The 23,759-nt window shown below is 37.1% G+C and overlaps 1 protein-coding gene across 16 annotated transcripts in view; it reads right to left on the bottom strand.

Annotated features, from left to right (window-relative positions):
• Positions 1–23,759, bottom strand: part of DST (dystonin) — a 427,647-nt gene that overhangs the window by 223,182 nt on the left and 180,706 nt on the right. For all 16 annotated transcript variants that reach the window (XM_054569508.1, XM_054569506.1, XM_054569525.1 and 13 more), the window contains one exon: positions 14,972–15,033. In XM_054569508.1, coding sequence (XP_054425483.1) covers positions 14,972–15,033 — 62 coding nt within the window. The remainder of the gene's footprint in view (positions 1–14,971; positions 15,034–23,759) is intronic.

A 23,759-nucleotide genomic window follows, 5' to 3' on the forward strand; every position in this document is an offset into this window, starting at 1 on the left:
CATAAGAAAGGTTGTGAGAAAACATTCTGCAATGACAATAAAATTAACTAGATCCTGTCCAAATCTGTAATTCAAATTAATACATAATTAATTAAATGTGCTTAAAAGCAGTCATTTTAAAACTCTCCTGCAGGTTTTCCCAAAAGGGATGCTAATAGATATTCTTTGATTAAAGGAATGCATGACCAAGTAAATTTGTGGAACACTGGATTAAACAGAGTTCTTTACCACAGAAATTCTCACTTGCTCAGTCTTTGATATGCTAATGTGTATCATAAATCTCTGGAACCAGAGAGTGCTGCTTTCCAAATTTTTTTGGCAATTGAAACTGGTGTTTTTTTTCCAGGGCATCTCACAATACTGGTGTTCTTGGGAACCTGATTTGAACCTGACTGTTTATTGCTCCTCCATTTAAAAAATTTAAAAAAACAAAACAAAAAAAACACCACAGAACTAAAAATCAGTAAAATTATAGTGTCTACAAATATGACTTCTTAAGCTTTTTAAGTTTATGTAAAATAAAAGTTAGATGTTTAGCTTAGTCCTGGCTGGTATGGCTCAGTGCTCAGTGGATGGAGGCCCGGCCTGCGAACAAAAGGGTCGCCAGTTCAATTCCCAATCAGGGCATGTGCCTAGGTTGCAGGCCAGGTCTCCAGTGGGAGGCTCTTGAGAGGCAACCACACATCGATGTTTTCTCCTTCTCTCTCTCCCTCCCTTCCCCTCTCTCTAAAATAAATAAAAACTTTTTTTAAAAAAAGTTAGATGTTTAGAACATTTGCACATAGCCCTGGCCGGCATGGATAACTCAGTTGGTTAGGCATCATCCACAAACCAAAAGGTTGCCAGTTCAATTCCCAGCCAGGGCACATGCCTGGGTTGCAGGCTCCATGCTCCATCCCAGATCAGGGCATTTGCAGAAGGTAACCAATCAATGTTTCTCTCCTTCTCTTCCTCCCTCCCTTCCCCCCTCTCTAAAATAAAATTTAAATTTAAAAATACATTTAAAAAATAAAATATCTGGGAATAATGACAAACTGTGAGTTTTTTTTAAAAGGGTAACATTAAAACTCATTAACTTGTACAATAAATCTATAGGAAACATTTCTATTTTTACAACTTGTAAAAACATCTACGCTATATATCTATCTTATATAACTACATAAATCTAAGAAATGGAATTTTTATATTATTCTGCAAAGAACTTTGTGCAGATCTTCAAGTAAGTGGGATTTTTGGATTTTGCTTTTAAAAAAAATACTGGAAGGCCACTCTTGTAGAAAACGTAAGTGCTTGTTTCTCTGCTCACGCACGAGATGGAAATGCTACGCTGTGGTTGTGACTTTACTGGGCCAATGTTCTGCAAATTATTTTATCTAGGCTAAATTCAACCAGTGATATGATAGTTCACTAATAATCCAAACCACTGACTAGCAAATGCTCACAGTATCTCACCTCCAACTGTCATACCCATGGGAAGAAAAAATAAAGATGTTTGTATGGGTCTGGGCCAGACCATGAAAATCATATTCCTTAGTTGGAGTTCACCGTTTAACTGGCATCCACTACTGTAATATTATTATAAAGCCATGATAGTTCTGCAGTATAGGCAGTCTCTTTTCACTATATAGGCAGTATTTCAACTCAAACTCATAAAAGTGCAAACATCGGGACCACAACTGTCACTATTATGGAAGATGGGAGGACAAATCTGAATCTTTTTGATGATCTTAAATGTATACAGATATAAAGAGGGGATTATTATCACTGTGTTACAGATGAGAAAACAAAGGCCTAGAAAGGCTCAAGGTCACATCTCTAGTAAACAAGTCCTGGGGAAATGTGAGTTCAAGCAGCTCAGATGACAGCCTGTACTCTTCAGCACCACACTGTACCACCTTTCCTGGGTTCCAATGTACCATGAGGGAAGATGCTATGAAAAGCAGGAACAGCTCAGAAAACTTGGTCACCAAAGCGAATTCTAGACATGACTAGGTTACTTCCATCCTGGCCTTCTTATCCACAGCTGACTCTTCTTGAATCTGTCTGAACCAACAATTCCTTTCCAGCCGGATGGCTAGAGTGCTCCGTCATTTACAGACTTCAGTGAATTAGGTTCCCACCAGAGTTTCCCATCAAGCTGTGCTTCTGACCCTACATGAGGTCAGCTGCCATGGGAATCCAAAATGAAACGTGAACACACAGGAAAAGAAAGTGTCTTAAGAGGACACACATATTCCCTTGGCCCCTGGTGGAAAAAATGGGGGTGAATATAAAGAATGAGCAGAGAAATGGAGTGAGGTTTGGAAAAAACCTACTTAGGGATGGGCAGGGGGACCATTCTTTCTTCTCTAGGGTATTACGGCTCCTTGATCTTAGGACTTAACATCTGTAAATAGGGTATGCATTAAATAAGATCTAAAGGGCTAGTCTGAGAACAAGTTCACCATTATAACATATTTTAACAATAGAGGGAAATACAGATCTCTAAAAATGACTTACCAAAGTCCCCATGCATATGTCAAGGACTCTGTATATATGTAGTAGCAAAACCTGACCTTATAATAAATGCTACAGACTCCTGAAATTTTATTTGAAAAATAGTACTATTGTTCCATGAGCTTAAAACAATCACAAACGAGAATACTTGAACAATTTTGGTAAGAAATTCTTTAAGCGAACATCAGTGTCAGAATAGTTTAGCAATGTAAATCAATAGTACAGTGCTATCAGGCATGTATTTCAGCATTTTTAGAAGTATGCAACAGTTTTCCCAGCTTTAATACATTTGAGGTCACCTCCTTCCTCTTTCCCCTATAAAAAATTTCTTCTCTATTATATTAAGATCAAATGATTCTCTTATATGGGCAACAGCTTCCAAACTCCTGGGCAAGTCCAACATGCCCACGGCGACGTTTGACACCTGAATCCTTTTCATTATCAAATTCTCTCCCCGCAGAGCTTAGCTCTCTCATCCATCTCCAATGACTGGCTCCCACGGTCTTTGCTACTTGTCTTCCTCTGTTAGCTCCCCTTTAAAACTACTCTCAGCACTTTCCCTCAGATTTGCAGTACAGAAAACTGACTAGGGTCTTGAAAGAGTTTTCTGTTTGCTTCTATGAAAAGAAGTATTTTAGAAAGTATACTCAAAAAAACCTAACTGCATCCTCACGATGGGGTTCAGGACATGCTATCCCCAAATATGGCACCTTGACATAGTAAATATTTCAAGCTGAAGGAATTTGGGAAAGAGCAGATGCTGAAAGGCCTCAGTGCACCAACCCTAACTCCCTCTGGAGCATCATCAGACCCTGTTGTGAGAGGTGTCCTCCCTGTATCTGGAGAGACGCTGAAAAGCACCCAAACAAACAGGTCTTGCTGAGTTTCTTCCAGTTCACTGCTCTAGTCTCAAACGTTTTCGTCCTTTCACACTTTCTGTGACTTCCCCTCTTAATCCAATCACTCAACCTCAAATTTAATCATTCCTTCTGTTCTTCATTTCTTTATGAAGGCTCCCATATCACATAAAACTTTTATTAAGTTTATTTTATGTTTTTCTCTTATCTGTCTTTTGTTATAAAGCCCATTCAAGAACCCAGAAGGGTAGAAGAAAAATATTTTTTTCACCCCCCTATAGGCACTAAGACTGCAGAGAATCTACTAATTTTAATACATTATTAGAGAATTTCCAAGTGAGAAGAATCTACCTAGAGCCAACATTCTTCTACACTCTGAACTGATGAAAATAATAGTGTACAAGTAGAGCAAAGTTAATTAGTAAACCTAGATAAATAAATTAATTTCATCTATGAATATGAATAACTTTTTATTACCTAGCCACAAATAGAGAAACAATGGAAAGGGGTCAGAAGAATGGATCCCAGGCCTGGCCCTGCCAGTCAGGACCTGTTTGACTTGGGGCCTCAGCCTCTAAACCTATTATGAAATAGGTCTCTTCAGCTTTAAAAAAAGGAAAACATCGTAAACTTGCTTTTCCTCCAGACTAACTTTTCTGTGACTCCTATCAAAGCAATCCTTCCACTTCCTCATCACAGTGGTTATAGTTCTATATCATAAACTGGGGGGAAAGTTTCATTTGGTTTCACATTATTCATTAAGCAAAACAATTTTTTGTATGGTCTGAGGAAAAGAGATGCATATTAGACACCATGTTAGGTGCCAGAGATGCACTGCTTAAGGAGACAGACACAGCCCCATTCCCTAGTTTAAAGGCTAGTGTTAAATAACAAACCAGTGTTCTGCTTTAATCAACCTGCTAGAGAATGCAGGCACTTCTGATGTGAAGGCCTACACAGCAAGATTTAAAACATTAGCACCGCTGATCAAAAAGTACTGTTTTTCCTCTTTGAAAATGCCTCAGTCAGTACCCTTTCTCCAGCTGAAACAATGACCTTCAGGAATGCTGCTTGACTTCTTCATTCACTTTGATCTACATTTCTAAATTCTTGTAAAATAGAGAATAGAGAAGAATGTAAATAAAAATTTATGGCCATATAATGAGGCCAAGCCAAAATAGAAAAAGCTTAAAGTATGTAGAATAATGCTGAGGGAAATTAGAACCAAGTAAAGTGACATACTGTTTTTCTCCCCTCTACTTCTGTGTCTTCATTTCTTTTTCTTTTTTCCTTTTTTTTTTTTTTTTACATATTTTTCATTGAAGAGAGAGAGAAACATCGATTTGTTGTTCCACTTATTTATGCATTCACTGGTTGATTCTTGTATGTGCCCTGACTGGTGATCAGACAGACAACCTTGGCATATCAGGTCAACACCCTAACCAACTGAGCTACCAGGCCAGGATCTTTATTTCTTTTTGATCATTCCTTAACCTTGTGTCTTTCTATTATGGCAAGATATGATGGTATGACAGTTTTTCTGCAGAACCAGAGAACCAATGGCTAAATCTTAGCCCTGCCACATTCCAGCTACTTCATGACAGGCAGATGAACTCTCCCCAGAGGCTCCATTTCCTCACTGGTAAAAGGAGTATTAAATCAGGTCACATTTGTCATGTATCTAGTTTAGGATTTAGCACATAGTAAGCATTCAATAAATGGTAGTGATGGGGGAAGGAAGCAATAAAGATAATAACGAATAAGGAAATCAAAATGAAGACAAGTTATAACTGACCATAAAATGGAACGAAAGTTATTTGGTGAAATTACTGAGCAAAATTTTGGTGTTCTTAGTCTAAAAAGGGAGTTCACTATTCTATCAACAAATACTAAAAATCACTTGTAATTTTTTAAATGACTCTCATAGGAAAAAAAGTTTGTCAACTTGTCATATAATAACCTCAAGTTCAAAATATATTTTCCTATTAATTCATCTTCCATTATATATAAATAAACCCCTGTTCTGAGTTCTTCAAAATGTTAATGTCATAAAAGTCTGTAAAAAGCCTACAAAACTGTTCCTGATTACAGCAGGTTAAAGAGACATGACAACTAAATGCAATACTTGACCCCAAACTGGACTCTGACCTAAGGGTGTTTGCAGATATTGTTTTATATGAGCTTAAATCTTTGAACCTGGAAATTATCCAGCAATCTTCTCTTTGGACCAAATAAACCCAAAACTGCACCCTGTCTTACATGACTGCCGTATCAATAGTAGAAAACACCCGTCATGTTTCTCCTGAATCCTCTCATCTCAGAGCCAACCCCCCGCTTGTTTGCATCATTTCTCCCCTGAGAGATTGTTTTCAGATCCTCACCCTCATGGTTGCCTCCTCTGGACACTTACAGTGCAATCTCTGTAAGGACTAACCAAAGTATTCTGGGCGTGGAGGGAACAGTAGGAAAGAGCTATGGACCCTCGGCCTTGTTATGATAGCCTGAGCCCACAGTCAGGTGTCCCACTCCCATAAATCTGAGGCCCACCGACCCGCCCAGGTCTCATCGCATGAATGACTGAGACGCCAGACCTCCTGTATCCCACAGGTACAGGTCAGCGTGCCTTCTCCGATCCATCCAAAGGGAAAAATTAAGAGCATCCCCTGGAGTAGCCAGTAGTCTCCTGTCCATAGGTTCTCATTTAGCAAACATGTAGCTATTATTATGTGAAGACATGTCACAAATTCACATGTAGTTCCTTAAGGCCTATGAATGAAATTCAAGGTTCTTTCTAAAATGTCAATTATGTTATATCACTATTGCCCACAAAAACTTCTGACAATAGGCTAACCAATCACATCTGTCCCTTACCTGGTTTCACCATTTCTTTTCCCCATTGATCTTCCAGCAAATCCCACAGTCCAGGACATCAGACTCACTGTGCCCAGCCACCCCGTCCTGCCTCCCCCCTCCCCTGCACCCTGCTTAAGTCATTTCCCCTGGCCTAGCACAGTCCCTGCCTACTCAGAGCCGCTCATTCTGGCACATTATCCTATGCTAACCTGCATAACTGTTCAATGGTTTTACACATATGTATTTTTAATGTCTCCAACCAAACAGCAAGCTGCTTGAAAACAGAGTACTTCCCAAACTGTATTTCAAATACAGCCCTGGATATACAAGAAGTTCAATGCACTACTGGTGAAGGTAAGCATAGTGTTTTCTGGAGCATTTTTTTTAATTGATGAGAAACTTATCACCAAGAAATCATTTTTCTTCATGATGAGAAAACATTCAGAATTTTTCAATGCCAACCTACTATTTATCCACAGAGTAACTTCACAATCTTCTATCTAACTCATAATATCTTAAAACTGTCTAGATTACAAAATGAACTATTTTTTCACATTGATAGAAACCAGGTTTGCAAGATTTGCTTCTAAATTCTAAACTTTGGGTCTTTAATCAGTCATTTCCCCTAAAAAGGTTTTAACCCTTCCTCTATTACGTACACTGTTATCTCTTATACCATAAGAGTAATAACTTAAATGTCAAACCATATTTGTAAAGAAATCACACTCATGTCCAAATGTCAAGCTCAGGTTCCCCCTTTCGGCTTTAATCATGCAACTTGAAATTTACCCTTAAGAGTTTATTGTAGTAGAGAGAGCAAAAAAAAGACCTAGAGTCAGGAAGACTGGGATGTAATTTTTAGACTACTGACCAATATAGAAAAAACTGTATAATCTCTCTTAGCCTTATTTTCCACACAAATTCTGAGAATTACTAGCTGAATGACCTTGGGAAATTATGAAACCTCTCTGTGCATTAGTTTCATCATCTGTAACACAGGGATAACAACACTACTCAGGACCTGTACAGAAAGATTGTTGTGAGAAACCCAAAACACTAATTGGAAAGAACATAAGCTCACCTATGTTCATTGCAGCATTATTTACAAAGGCCAAGATATGGAAGCAACCCAAGTGTTCATCAGTAGGTGAGTGAATAAAACAACTATGGGACATTTACACAATGGAATACTACTCAGCCATAAGAAAGAAGAAAGTTTACCCTTTGCAACAGTATGGATGGACCTGGAGAACATTATGCTAAGTGAAATAAGCCAGTCAGAGAAAGACAAATAGCATATGATTTCACTTATATGTGGAATTTAATTAACAAACTGAAATAGGAAGCAAAATAAGAGACAGACTCATAGATGGAGAGCAAGATGACAGCTAAGTGGGGGAAGGTTAGGGGATAGAGAGATTGAGCAAAAAAGAAAAAGGGCTCATGGACATGGACAACAGTGTGGTGATTGCAGGGGTGAATGGGGTATAAGGGGGTTAAATGGTAATGGAAAAACTACAATAAAAAATTTTTAAAAAAGATTATTTTGAAAATTAAGTACCTTAAGACATAAAAGTGACTGATGCTGGCACATGGTTATCTCTCAAATAGTATTAGCAGCTACTATTATAAATATTGGCATTGATACTGTAAAGTACCTGGCACACTGTAGGGCTACAACAAAATATAGCTGCTTTTATTTTCTAAACCATATTAGAAGATTTGTTGGTTATACCAAATGGAACTGATGGTTAATTATAATATTTATATCAGGGGCTCTACAAACATGGCCCTAGTTCAGCACCATCAGCATTTTGTTAGAAACACAATTTCCTGGGACTTGTTAGAAATGGAAATTTTCCGGCTCCACCCCAGAACTAATGAATCAGAAGTTCTTTGGGTGGGGCCCAGCAGTCTATTTTCAACAAACCCTCTAAGTGAATCTGATGCAGCTCACATTTAAGAACCTCTCATGTAAGTCTGAAGTCAAAAAAACGTATCTTATCTGCAGATTTTAAGAACCAAAACACTGCATTATACTTTCATAAGAGGGATTTTTTTCATTAGCCCTTTATAAAGTCAATGCTTCTAGAGTTCTATTTCACCTGTGCCCACAGATGTAAAATTACTTGATAAGCTGCAATGGCCAAGAACACAGAGCACACAGAGCTTTTTTTCTATTCCCTAAAACTTATCACCATGTTCTCAGTTTGTATTTCCTTCCAGCCACCAAATCAGAAAAGAAAGAATGGTGTGACTGATTCAGTGGAGCCATGAAGTCATTGATTTTATAATGTGGGCAAAGGGTATCTATGGTGTGAGTAAATTAAGCTTTCCGAAGATATGATGGAAAATCTGATAAGTCAGTTGGGTGTCTCCCACATGGTAACCAAGCAAGTTACTAACAAGCAGGGTGTGGCTCAATATTGGAACCCAGGGCCTCTTTCTCTTCAAATGAATTTAGGTGCCAATAAAAAAAATTAAACTTTAGACCAAATATCCTATCACACAATGTTAAAGGATAAATGCACAGTATAGCTAAAAAGTGCTGAAGAATATACTTCCACTATCTATTGGCAGCTAGATGGGTCCAACACAAGGAAAACATACTATATGGACTTCTTCAGACTCCGATCTTCTCCTAAAAATCACTTAGCTTCTTAAATTATTCCTTTTGAATATAGCCTCTAGGTCATGACTCAAGTTCTAATTCTGAGGCCAAGTAAACAACTGAAAAGTAATCTTCTTTCTGATCTTTAAAGTGCTTCAGAAAATAATGGGCTTCCTTCCTTCATTTTCTTCTGAGAACAAGGTAAAAGTTAAATCACAGGTACTTAAATCTTAGGTGCCATCACTTATACTATCATCTTATCAATTTCTAGACAGCAAGACAGAATTCATGTGACCAGTAATAACTAACACTAAATAGTGACATGAGACCCTCTAGTTTATACAGTGCATTAGGTAGAACTGGTATAAAATAATAAAAGAATGTCATCAATTTTAAATTTTAGAAAATTTATCTGGGTTAAATTTAGCTAACTCAAGTCATAGGTATTTTTAAAAGCTATCAACTCATGTTTTAGGACAGTAATTAAGATTATGCTAAAGAATAATACCTAAGTGTTGCCGACACCAATGGCTTACCTACCAGCCATAGTTTGCAAGGTAACAATTGGTCTACCCAATGTGTGCAGAGACTTGTAGAGGCAGCAGACCTGAGTGTGTTAACTGAACTCTATTCTTAAAAGTACTCTGAAGAATGATGAATCAAAAGGAAATCATTCTTGCCAGAACAACCAGTTTAAGGACAGGCTTAGTCATACAACTGAAACACCAGAACACTAAAATTTAAATACATTTGGGAAAAAGCCAGAGACATCTGCTCACCAACAAGTATAAGTTTTAATTAAGCAATCTGTTCACTTTAAACAAATGTAATTTTAGCTCTGATAAATTTTAAATAAGGCTACACAATTTTTTTCTGGAGAAAAAGCTATATTAAAAAACCCTAACCAATATATTTTAAGGAACCAATGTTTACACATATGGACATGACAGTAACCTAAGCAATCATTTAAAACTCCACAATATTTACTTTTCTCGGTCATATAATCCTTTAAAACTGACCATGCCAGATTCATCCCTGAGGCACTCGGGATGTACTATTTTACAGCTGCATAAATCATAACTTCCTAAATCAAGGGAATTAATTAGCAAATAGCTGGAACTATGAGGTAGAGAAAAGTAAACAGTCTCATAGCCAAGGGCAACCTGCTGGCAGACCAGCAACATCCTACAGTACACTGGGAAATCAAACACCGCACAGTCCCTCACTCCAATCCACACATACTCTTGTTTCCTGACTACTAGGGCAGCTCTACCAGTGAGCAGCTGCGCAAGTTTCCCCTTCTGTTAAATTAAGGGAAGCAAACAGGAGGATTTGGAAGATGCCCTCCCAGTGTGACGCTAAATGAAATCACAATTGAGGACCAAAAACTGCCAACCTTTCAGAACCTTCAGACTCCAGAGTCTCACTGACTCCCTTTCCGGGAGGAAAGTGTATGGGAAAAGAGGAGTAAGTAAAATAGGTTTTGGGGCCCCAAGATCTACCTATAAATGACTAGGGAGGGCTGTTTAGGGAGAACGGGGAACTCAAGTAATTCTTCAATCTCTCAGCAGGACTCTAAGGCAAAGGGGCAACAGTCCAGTCTACTCCTCAATAGATTCTGAACCCCAAATCCCAGCTTTTCCTAAAATGAATAAACTAAAAGAGAGAGCACTGAGGTGAGAAAAAGGATTTGGATAACAGAAGCAGAAGGGCACCAAGGGCAACTAATGCCCACTTTACTACTTTGCCTGAAGCCACCCAAATCAATCCACTCTATACCACAGCTCTCACTTACTACTGATGACGTGCAAAGTACCATGCTTTCTGCTTAGACAGATTATGTCATTTAAATCCTCACAGTAACCTAACATCACCACGATTTTACAGAAGAAAGGCTAAGAAGATTATTGTCACACAAAGAATAAAGTGCAAAGCTACAACTTCCTGTTTACCTGACCTCTTGCTGCCTCCCATCTTTGGCTTACCTCACAAATGACCCTGTAAGAGACATTCTTCTTTCAAAGACAATGTGGTCCAAGTTAGCAAAATATACTATTAACAAAATGCAAAAGAAAAATCCAGTGAAGAAATGTCTGTTCTGGGATGAACCTCTCAGGCACCTCACTGCCCAAATAAGCAGAACTACCTTGTTGTTCTCCGTGGAGCCTTACTTAGGATGAAAAAAAAAAAGAGAGGAACAATTAAATGATATTAAATTAAAATACCTAAATGATTCAGAAAGGGGAAAATTTTTTTAATAATTATTTCAAAAGATGGGGAACACATCCCTAGCACGAGTCAGCACTAGCAGGCAGTGGAGCCTCGGGCAGAGTCCCCAGGCCCCGGCCCTGCCCGTAGGGGCCCCCTCGGGGCTGTGAGGGACGTGCCCTTAGTGCACAAGGCAGCCACTCCTCCCCTCTTCCCCCTTTAACCTCCTCCCTCCCTTCCTCTCTCTTTTCTCCTTGAAGCTCTCCTTTTCTCGCCCCTGCCCCCATGCTTTAAGGACTACTTGTGACTACAGTGAAAACTGACATGACAGAGAACACACACGGAATTATTCAAATTCTATCTAAATGATTTCATTCCCACTTTATCCTCCCCTTATCCATCAATTGTTCCTTCATTTTATTGACTCATTTTTTTATGGTCACCCTTTCTCTTAACATTCATATGTCAAGACGCCATTTTATTGAAAACTCCAAATAACATACTTCTCATTAATTGAAAAGGAAAATGGTAAGGCAAGAAAGGTAAGAGACCTGCTTCTCTCCTCTCCCTGTTTCTCCATGAATATGTTCAATGTTTCAAGAGAAGAATATAAGAAAATCAAAAAAGAATGAATATTTATTTCTGATATTGACTTTTCCTCTAAAATTCATAGAGGTATTTTATATTTCCCACTGATTGGATTATGACCAAATGATCACTTGTGATGAAAGTGTCCATGCGGCATTCCTTTTAGTGAGACAAAATGAGGCTCACTACCCCGTTATCATCACTTGGGTGAAATGTAGAAACGACTGCATGAAGCATGAACTTACTACTCTGATTAACTGATAAACGTTGGTGCCTAAAAATGTTTGGGATAGTTAATTATTTTTCTTCACTTAAAGCTAATGCTATAACTTCTAGACATAAAAGAATGAAAGATTAAAAACTATTTTCTCACATATTTGAGTTTTTTTTGTGCCATTGATTTCAATATATGTCTTAAGATTATAAGAAAAGGCTACTTTAAGCTGATTTTAGAACAAAACAAGAATGTAAGCAGCTACCAGTAGGAGTTAGTCAAGACTATAGATAGTGTTTAACTTTCCCCCTTCCTATAAGTGGCTCTTCATTTAAAAAGAGTTCATTTTAAATTCTGGCTTATAGCATACTTCAAGAAGCAAATAAACTAAGCTGATTATAACCCTACTCAGTTGGACTGCATCTATCAATTGGCTATTGTGCCTAATTGATACTAATTGTCCCCATTCTTACTCACTTCCAGCAGAATTAAGACTTAGATCTCTAGCTTTGTTATTTTATCAAAAAAGAGGTCACAGACACACACAGACTAAAATTAAAGGGATGAAAAAAGATATTTCATGAAAATGGAAATGCAAAAAAAAAAGCTGGGCTAGCAATACTTACACCACACAAAACAGACTTTAAAACAAAGGATATAAGATGAGACAAAGGAGGACCCAGCAATTCTACTTCTGAGCACTTATCTGAAGGAAATGAAGCACTGATTTGGAAATATTGATGTACCCCTATGCTTGTTGCAGTATTATTTTCAATAGCCTTCATAGGGAAGCAACCTAAGAACCCATCAATAAATGAACAGATAAAGAAATGTGTGTACACACACACACACACACACACACACAGGAATACACAGAAATATTACTCAGCCATGGAAAAGAAAGAAACCTTGCCATTTGCAACAACATGGATAGACCTACAGGGTATTATGCTAAGTGAAATGAGCCAGAGAATGACAAATACTGTATCATTTCACTTACATGTGAAATAAAAAAACAAACAAACAAATGAACAAACAAAACAAATAGACTCATAGATACCGAGAAACTGATAGCTGACAGAAGTTTGGGCATTGGGAAGGTGGGCAAAAGATGAAGGGGATTAAGAGGGACAAACTTACAGTTATAAATAAGTCACAGGATGTAAAGTACAGCATAGGGAATATAGTCAATAATAGCACAGTAAGGTTGTACAGTGACAGTTACTGAACTTTTCATTGTGATCACTTTGTAAATTATATAAATGTCAAATCACTATGTTATACACTTGAAACTAATATAATATTGTATCTCAACTCTAATTTAAAAGAGCTTTACATTCCAGAATACAAATTTAAACAAACAAAAAGAAAGAGGTCATGCATTCTAGGTAAATCAGGATTTGAACCCTGTATAACTACTAAAGGAAACCACCTTGGAGGGCTGTGAGAATGATTAAATGACTGAATGTACACACACTGTAAGAATACTCTCGCCAGCACAGCAATGGGCCCGAGGAGGGAGCTATACAGCCTCTGTCCGCAAACAGTTCAACTAGCGTTCTGACACTTTTAGCAAGGGCAGTCTCCTTATACTCAGTCATCCAGTTTATGAACTATTCCTAAGATTGGTTTAGTACAACGTAACTAACTGTATAATGCCAGTGCCGTAATTCCCGAGGCAGTCATCCTCATTTGTGCTTCTTTTTCTCTCCCGCGTCCACTGCCAGCAGTTGTGACTTGATTACCAACCTGGAACCATAATAATTACACCCCAGAAGACACAGGGCCACCTTCTGTGACCCACCCCCAGACACCCAGCCACCCCAGGGGCACCTCTTCATCAAAAACCTTGCTTCCTTTGGATGCACCTCAGAAATGGGAAAATTCTGTCAGAGCCTTCAGCTCCAAACATCTGTATCCCAACGCTCACATCAGCCCATCCCATGTAAGATGAGATAAAAGCTTGGAAGAGAGTACGTAGGTACTGCTGGTATCCTTCAGTAGCATTCACAGTACATTTCCTTACAAAAGCTGAGGATCTTAACTTTTTATCTCTTGCCAACACACCAGATGATTCCACTGCCAGCAGTAACAGAAGCTCCCCACAGAAATGATTCTTGATTAGAGAGTGTACAACATGGCCTCCCAAAAGGACATAGCAGAATTCAAAACAAGAATTTTGTCAATGGGTGGTGAGAGAGAGAGGGAGCTAAAACACCTCTCAGGTAATTCTGATATGTCCCCTAAAATGAGAATCAGTTATAGAAGGTTATTTACTTAATTGGTACCACTATGCCACATGATGATTTAAATAGGACTTAGAAAATAGTTTAACAATATAACCACATTTTAAATGCTGTTTCTACATAAAAAAACCTTTTCACAGTCCCAAAGAACAGACTTAAAACATTACCTATTTCCAATTTACAAATGTCCTTTAAAAGGGAAAAAAAGTAACTAATAGTTAATTGTGAAGTCCTATGGGTTCTTCAGCTGAGATGCAGAGAAGAGCTTCAGTGGGATCTGGTATCTCCATGAAATTGTATGTAAATTTTGTGTACATGTGTATTTTTCTGGAGAGTTCATATCTTATGACCCATGGCACATAAATAAATATTACTTTAAGAAACACAACTATTAACTGCTTCACAGACAGGGAACTGTATATGTAAGTACCAGTTTCTAGGTCATACTAAGTATAAGACATAAAACGTGTCTAGAATTCTGTCTCAACAATCCATTTTTATTCTCATCTAACCCTCTGCTGTCCACATAAATCTGATGCCAGAACTTGGTTTGAATCTTGAAAAAAAATCTTACTGAGAATTGCAATTTTTCCATGCCCTAACATACAGCTATTTACATATTTCTTAAATAACTGAGATTTTTTAGAGTCCAATAATAAGTTTTACTAATATCACAGAATGCCCTGTGATCATTGGGTACTTACAGCCCCACCTCCATCATTACCCACAGGCGACACGCCAAATAATTAGAGATACCTAAAATGCATGTGAAATGCTCTGGAATTTAAACTTTCAAGTTAATATTTAAAAACCTGTGCTTCAGAGCCATACGACCAATTACTGCTGCACAATAAAGTATGCAAAACAATTCCAACATGTGAAAGAAATATAAACTGACCTTCATGAGATGCTGATTTATCCATTTTGTAAACGTTTTCTTTTGAACTTTGTCCCGTTCATCTGGAATGGGAAAAAAGATGGGAAACAAGGTTGGTATAATCTATGAATAGACTTTAATTATGATTACACATGTAAACAAAAATAAGGTATTCAAAAATACTGAGTGCATTTGAATTTTCTTATTGAATTCTGACAGCTTTAGGCTACCTATAAGAAGGGTCAAGGAGTTACCAGCCTGGTCTCTTCCCAGTGCTGTATTTGCCAACATTACAGCATCAAACAAATGTCCTCTGTGCATTCTGTAGCATAACCCCCATCACCACCATCAACACAAAGATGTCCAATCTAAATTCTACACCTTCAGGTGAGTCCCTGTACGGAACTGCCCAAAGCACATACCACATATTATATCCCATTTGGTCTTCACATTCATATGAGAGAGGGTAGGTAGTTTCACTCCCACTTCACAGAAAAGGAATCCAGGACTCATAAGAGTTAAAATAATTGTCCATGATTATTCAGCAAATTGTTTAACGTTGTGATAAAAGGCAGGGTTTATATTCTGGTCCTTTAGCTTGATGTGAACTCTGGTTTCATTACTATTTAAAAACAACAACAACTAGATCTTTACTGCAGGGAGTGATGCTGCCCTGTGGTTACTACAGACATGAAGCAGAGAAGACTTCTTATGATTTAAGAATAAAGAGTATTGGAATGTTCTGGTTCATCAAGTTATTACTTCAAAAGAGAAATCATAATCTTCCAATGTCTAGAGCTAACATTCAAGCTATACTACCCCCTCACCCCCTGCTTCTTAGGAGGCAATTCCCTACCTTCTTGTTTCCTTCCTCCCTCCCCTCTGTGTCCGGGGACACATCTTTCTTTTTCCCTGGCAGTCTTCTTTCCTCTCTCACCACAGTTCAGGTGCTTTCTGTTCTCTCCCTGGGGCAGGGCATGTTTTGCTCTTTTTATCTCTCTTCTTTCTCCTTCTTTATTCCTGAACCTTCTTAAACTATTTTAGTGGAACTAAAGCTCCTTTGAAAATGCTTGTCCTACTTATTAAAAGCATATATGCACATTACAGTAATTTAAATATAAACAAAAATATAAAAATAAATCAGCTGGGAAATATCTGTGTGACAAAGGTTACTAATATTAATACAGAAAACAGAAATAAAAAATAAAAAGATGAAGTTCTTAGTATATGCAAATGGGTAATCCATTGAAAAAATAATACCCACTAGTACTAAACCTCACCAGAAAATAATAGTAATATAAGATAACACAAATCAAGCTTTTTAACCTATTAAATTGTCAAGATTTTATGAAAAAATATTGATGTTGACAAGGACACAGGGAAAAGACACACATATATGTATATCGCTAGTGGAAAAATAATTAGTTTAAATCTTTTAGACCTACATCGTTCAATATTGTAGCCACTAGTCACAGGATTATTTAAGTTTTTACACCAAAATTAATTAAAACAAAATAAATTAACAATTCATTTCCTTAGTCACACTACTCACACTTCAAGTGTGCACTAGTCACAAGTAGATAATGGCTAAAATATTGGATAGAACAAAGAGAAAATGTTCCCATCATCATAAAAATTTCTGCTGGACATCACTGCTCTACAACAACTTGCCAATAAATATCCAAAGCTTTAAAAATATATACACTTTCCCCAGCAACTACACTTCTAAAATTTGGTCGTATACATAATGTATCTGTAAGACTGTAAATGCTAGTGTTTACAATAGCAAAATAAAAGCTCTGCAAGAAATGTGTCCAATGATTTTTAAAAATTATTAAACTTCAGTGAAACAATCCAATGGTTTGTTCAGATTCCATTCTTTGCCAAGCTACTCAATGACAGCATACTCCTTAGATAGAGCCCTCCTACACGTTAAGGCCAACATGAAAGGACAGGAAAAAGGGTCATATAAACTAGTTTGTATTTCATAAGCATTTATTCTCCAAGATACCTCACTGAAACCCTTTCTATTTCCCACCATCATCATGGAGAAACAAACAAACCAAAAATAAATGAATAAATAAATAAATAAATAACCCACCTAAACATAGCCTATCATTTGGTCTGTTCATAACAAATTCATTTTCAATGCCCCAAACATCTAGTCTACTTCTTGACCTAACACCGGATATTAAAAATTGAAGAGTTTGCACAAAGCAGACCTAGAAGACAGAGACTTGCTGAATCTGAATCTGAATGCCCAGAATTTGTTAAAACCATTAAATTTGCTTGATTCCCAATGTAAAATCCCCAGACACATTGCTTGTAATTACTGTGCCAAGATCAATGATATTAATAATTGTTAACCAATATCATCCACAAAATATCATCTCTGTTGGCCCCTTTGTGCATCATCTACACCTCACTCATCTTTGTCTACCCCACAGTAGACATGATGATATTTTTATGCACTCAGCAAATGAATATCATGATGTGATTATGCTTCAAAAGGACAATCCAACTCAGAATAACAACTCAGAAATGTATAATCACTTATTTAATTACATACAGTAGATAACACCGCTATATCTCTTAAAGTGGAATATGGTGCCTTAAATGTCTTTCAATCTTGCTGTTCCTAATGAGTTCAGAATGAAACTAAATTACTACTTAGTACCTAATTCAAGAACAAAGAAAGAGAAGCAATCTACTAGTCCTCCTTATTGATAAAATGCAGATTCTATACTTCCCCCCATTTACTGATTTATTCCAGCACTCAGCAGGGCCTTGGATGAGCCCAGTGTCACAGTGGTGCTGGGACCACATGGCTGGAAAGAAAGAACACTGGTCCTTGCTCTCTGGAGCTCATCACCTTGAGAGGACACCTGACAAGAAGGCAGTGTGATAAGCGTCCCAGCTGAATTAAGGATGTGTCACTCACCATGTGAGCAAGTACAAATGAAAGACCAACCCCAGCCAGGGCAGTCAGGTGCGGCTTAAAGGAAAGCAAGTAGAATAGCAAGATGGAAGCCAACCATGTGCAAGCTTCCCCATCATAAAGAAACCCTGGTTTAATAATTTCAGACTGAAAGAGCGATAGTTAGAACCCAAGGACTGTGATTCCCTCCAGAATTACTTCTATTTTCCCCAAATACTGTCACCTTTCAAATGAAAGTGCTGAACACACCTCAACCACGGACAGGGTGCTGAGGAATGTGGCCCGGCTGTCTGATGTGAACTTTGGACAAGTGCATGCAAACAATGGAACTTTTGTGCCAACGGCTACTACTCATATCACATTTTCAGCATGTCTAAGTCTCCAGCAAAAAAGAAAACAAGAGTGGAAAAAATCGAGATTACTTCCTACGCAATATCCATATTATTCCCGCCCAATGAATAGCCTAGGATCCTAAGGTAAAATCATCATGAAAAAAACATTAAAATGTATTATTAATTTAAAATCCTGATAATACAAAAATAGATAGCTTCTATATCAGGTTTGTTAATTTACTGAATCATCACATAATATGAACCCTAACAAGTTTATTCTTTCCCATTAAAGTTAACATGTTATGTGTATTTTATAAAGTCCTCTCTTCTTGGTACATAACAACTAATAAATCTATCTCTCTTTTTCCAAACTTATTAAAACTGGCACCCTCCAAAAAGCTTAACAATAATTCTTTATTATTATCAATAACCCAGTAAGTGTTCACAATATCCAAATTACTTAATTTTTTTAACAGCTCATTTGTTTAAACTCCAAATAAGGTCTATACACTGTGATTAGTTTAAAAATTTTAATACAATATAAAAATAAATTAAAACTGGTCCTATATTTTAAGCAACATGAAGAAATAGAATATAGGTATGTTGTACAAACCAGTCATTTACTGGTTAATTTCTTACATGTGGGGTATAATGAGAACACTGATTTAATCAAATAATTTATCTCCTATTACAGATGAGACATTCACTTAAATAATTAACTTTATAAAGGTTATTTTGATCACTGAGGTTTTGTCTGTGGTGATTATTGCTAGGAGCTCAAATGCATGCCGAAAACATTCAATAGGTGCTATATATTTGGCAGTAACACCAAAGTAATATCTGAGGATTATGCTCTACAACTAAAGTTTATGAGTAAGGTACAAATACTAAAGCTAACTAAATGACACACATAATTCATAAATTCTGATACAGTTTTCTAACAGTAACAGCCAAATCTTTTTAACCATGACAAACCTTGATGAGTCCCATTCAAGTATACCAAGGGAAGTTCTCTGACACTAAGTTCCCAAAATGCTAGAGCAATGAGAGGAGAGATAATGGGGACTTCAAGGGCCCCAACTTTTTTCAGGAAAGCAACTTATAATCAGAGAATAGTTTAAGTCTGGGGAGACTGTGATTTACCACTTTCCATAATATTCATTATTTCAAAAGGGAGTATTTCAGATTGCACCATCTGATTTTCCAATTATAAGTCTCACAATGGTTCTTTATTTCATTCCAGTGAGTGATGGCTAACACTGAGATTTATATTTAGGGCACAGTTGCTATGACAACAAAAAGGGAAAATCATTCCTGAGATTTAAACTGATTCAGTTGGTTTTATAGACTATTCAGTTATTTTTCTGAATAAAGTTTTAAAACATTTCTCTATTAGAAAATTATTTCATTTATAGAGTAAGTTTTAAATGAAAATATAAACGTTTGGTCACCTCATATTGTAGAATGTGGCTGAAAATATGTAATAACACAGAATGCAAAGAATAACAGAAACTGGGAAAACAGATGTGCAAAAAGAGCATTAATTATTATTATAACCTACACTGACTGGTTTTCAGAAAATCCAATCAAAGCTAAACCCACTTAGTATCAAATCACACACATAATACTGAGATTACTTAAAGGCATATCCTATGCACAACAAGAGAAGGGAAATTCTCTCTAGGGAGGCTGTCCAGATTTCTGAAAGGTGCCCCACAGCCTGCTAATCTCCCACCGTGCAAACTACCCCTGATAGCACAGCCTTCTTTTCTCAGTTCTGAAAACATGAAAGTGATATTACAGGTGATACTACTGACCCATGCAGCACATCAGCCCCACGAGCTTTGCGTTCCAGTCTTGATCATTTTTCATGAGCTGCCCCATCATTCTGTGAGAAATTTGTCCAATAGTTCCCTAAACTCTTTCCGTACAAACTCTGATGTGTCAGAGTCTTGTTAACTTTCTGTGTAGAAAGGAAAACACTAACTAGACACTCCCACTTGCAAGCTGAAAACTTGTCGACTCCCCCTTTTAAACAAACATTAGCAAAGCCAGCCTCCTCCATTATTTGGTAGGGGACCCATATACAGCTTTTCCCAAAAAGAAACTAAATGATCCATTTCTCCGTTTAATCTTAAAGTCATTCATATGAAGTCCCTTAATAAAAAGGGAGTTTTGATTCTCTAACTTTCCTGGCAATGAGGCAAAACAATAGGATGTTAGATTTCACTGCTGACCTAGCTCATTACATTCTCTCTTCTGACACACCAGGCAGAATTCCCCTGGAACCGGAACAACACCCAGCCGGACTTGTTTAACTCATCCTAATATGCCTGCTAGGAGGGTGATTTGGAAAGTTCAGTTTTACAGTCTAAACACAGGATATACTAATATCCTTCAGGAGAATACCACTATCAAGTATTCCTTCACATCAACTTCACATAGAGTTTCATTTGAATCTGAACAATTCTTTGAGTTGGATGGCACATCTTCCTCTTAAAGATGTAAAAACCAATGTTTCAAGAGATTAAGAAACTAGACCAAGATTCCTCAGCCTAAGTGGGGTCTTTAAACTGATTCTAAAACCCACTTCTTTTCTCTGTCACCAAACAACAGAACCCCTAATCTGATAATGCAGGCTAAACAAGAGTCTCTAATTTATAAGAACTTTACTTCCAAGCATGAAGAAATGAAAAAAAAAGTTTAAAATGAGAAACCCTTACTCCAAAGACGCAATAGCCCAAGTATCTTCAACACCCCTATGTCTAAAACATCAAATAGACCTGCCTGAATAGAAACTGTACAAAACAATAACTCCAAAATAACAAACAATGAACAAAAAAGGATCACTACATATTTTCAGCAATAGAAAACCAGCAAATTCCATCATGCCAAGGGAAAAGACAATGCTAAATTAATAACTGCAAGTATGTGATTTCCTAGTAACTTCTCAGCATAGTCATTACTGCAAAGCTTATAGCTGATCTCCCAATGAGAATTGCTCTGCCTCCACGGTAATTCCTTTTAGCAACAGCAGTTCTTATGCTACTGCATGATACAAAGATATACTTTAAAATGTTGATTGAGAGAGGCTTTCTTCTTTCATTTTCAAGGCCCAATTCTCCATTACTTAAACAGAACTCTTCCTCTTAGACAAGAACTGAAAGAATAAAAAGGTTCTAGGGTTGTCTTTTATCACTGGCTTTAGCACTTTAAATTCCCAATGTTGATGATTTTCTTAGCTTTTGTTTTTGTATAACTATTATTCATAGGACTTGGATCTAACTTAAATTGGCATTGATTTCTTTTTTTTTTTTTAAATTAACATTTTTCTCTCACTTTATTCAGAAAAATTCTTTTTTTTTATTTTTTTTTACTTTCTTTTTTTTTTATTTTTAATTAATTTATTTACTTTTTAAATACATTTGTCTCTGCCTTCCCCCCACCTCTTTCCCTTGCCCCCTCCCACCTTCCCTCCCTCAGCTCTTCCCCTTTGGTTTTGTCCATGAGTCCTTGCTATATGTTCCTTGACTTTCCCCTTCCCTTCCCTTTCCCTGCCCGCCCCTTCCCTCTTGTCTCTGTTGATTTCTTTTCCTTTCAGTGTTGCTGGTCATATTTGCCTTGCTTCTTTGCATTGTTGGTTAGGTTCCGCTTATAGGTGAGATCATATGGTATTTGTCTTTCGCTCCCTGGCTTATTTCGCTTAGCATGATGCTCTCCAGTTCCATCCATGCTGTTGCGAAGTTTAGTACTTCTTTTTTTCTTTCTGCTGCGTAGTATTCCATTGTGTATATGTGCCATAATTTTTTGATCCAATCATCTACTGATGGGCATTTAGGTTGCTGTCTCTCCTTGACCAGAGCATAATCAATCTACAACTTTTGTGTTAAATACTAAGTATGGTTTAAATACACACTTAAAAATGATTTATTGGCATATCTAAATTATAATCTTCATAAAGAAGCTCTTTACAATTTCAAAAACCCTTATTTGCCAAGGAAAGGAAGATAGCTGAAAAAAAAGCTATTTCAAGATGAGCATGGAACTCACAATGCATCTCAGACATAAAGTTACAATAAAATTTTCAGATTTATACTACCTGGCAACACAAGAAAAAATTATACAATATTAGAAATGAGAATGAGAAACTTTTAGAAACAAATAAACCCATTAAAGAAAATAGGGGAAACAATGTTTTTAAAATACTTGGGTAGGGAGGTTATTTCAAAGCAAGTTACAGAACCCAAAGAAAATATAAAAGGTAACATATTTGACAAGAAACTGAAGTAATAGCACATACTATAAATGAAGTTTAAAAGATGAATGATTGAAAGAAAATATCTCCTATATATATAGCATGCACCAAGAATACCCAAAATGGGAGATGAATAACTCCCAGTAGTCCACAGGAAAAAAAAGACAGCCCCTCACCAGGTACAAATGATGTGAGCATACAACACACCGCACCGGGGAAGGAATGCAAATGGCCAATGAAGCTCCTGGGAAATGCTGATGCACCCTCCTCATCAGGAACTGGGAGCAAAGCCAGTGATTTCATAGTGGCATAAGAGTGACAATAACTAATGCTGAGAAACAGGTAGACCTAAGCAACACTGGTGGATGTGAACAATGGCAAAAAGTTTTCTGAGGGCAGTCTGGCACTTTGCTGTTACAGATAAAATGTGTATATTTTCTGGACCAACAATTCCACTTGCAAATACCTGCGTATACATGATTAGCATACAAGGATGTTGACTATAGCAAAATATTTGAAACCACTAAAATGTTAGTCAATAGAATGAAATATAGTTCACACATCCTGAACATAGTGAAATGAAAAAGATTCTAATATAGTTAAGTGAAAAAGTGCAAAGTAATAAAAATATATAACAGATGCACAACAAATTGAAAAAGAACAGTTTCATCAGGAGAAGAGAGTGGAGACTAGGAGAGGGGATTGGTGTGATGTATCTCATATTTCAATCAGCATATTTCCAGACTGTTTGAACCTTTTACAAAGATGTATTTGTGTTGAAGGGCTTCAAGAAAAGGCTACCACAAGATGTGTCACTTTGGCATGTGAAATATTTTAAGCTGAAGGCAATTGAGACACTGCGGCTCGTAAGATACTCTTGCCTCTCCTTTAAAGAATTTAAATTAAGGGCCCTGCCCATAAAGAGTTATTCCCAGAAATAACTTTTTATGACCTATCAATAGGACAGGGAAAACTTCTAATAACTGAACATCTGCTCTTCTTATCATTGTGACTAGCCTTCCTCTCCTCTGAAGCCCCTAAGTGCTTCATCCTTACTAAGTGCTAAGTGCCTTACCCTCATCCTTAACTCAGAATGTCCTATATACTTCATTTTAACTTTCTGTCTCCGAACCTCTCATGTATGTGGGGTCTCTGACTCTCTTGTGTATGCTGGGTACCTATACATGCATATGTAATTAATTTGGCCATTTTCTCTTGTTAATTTGTCTCATTTCTATTTGACTATTAAACTAGATGGAAGAATCTAGAAAAGTTTTTTTTTTC

This window comes from Pteronotus mesoamericanus, unplaced genomic scaffold (genome assembly GCF_021234165.1).
Source record: "Pteronotus mesoamericanus isolate MK-2021 breed Mesoamerican mustached bat unplaced genomic scaffold, CSHL_Meso_final contig_20, whole genome shotgun sequence".
Classification (NCBI taxonomy): domain Eukaryota; kingdom Metazoa; phylum Chordata; class Mammalia; order Chiroptera; family Mormoopidae; genus Pteronotus; species Pteronotus mesoamericanus.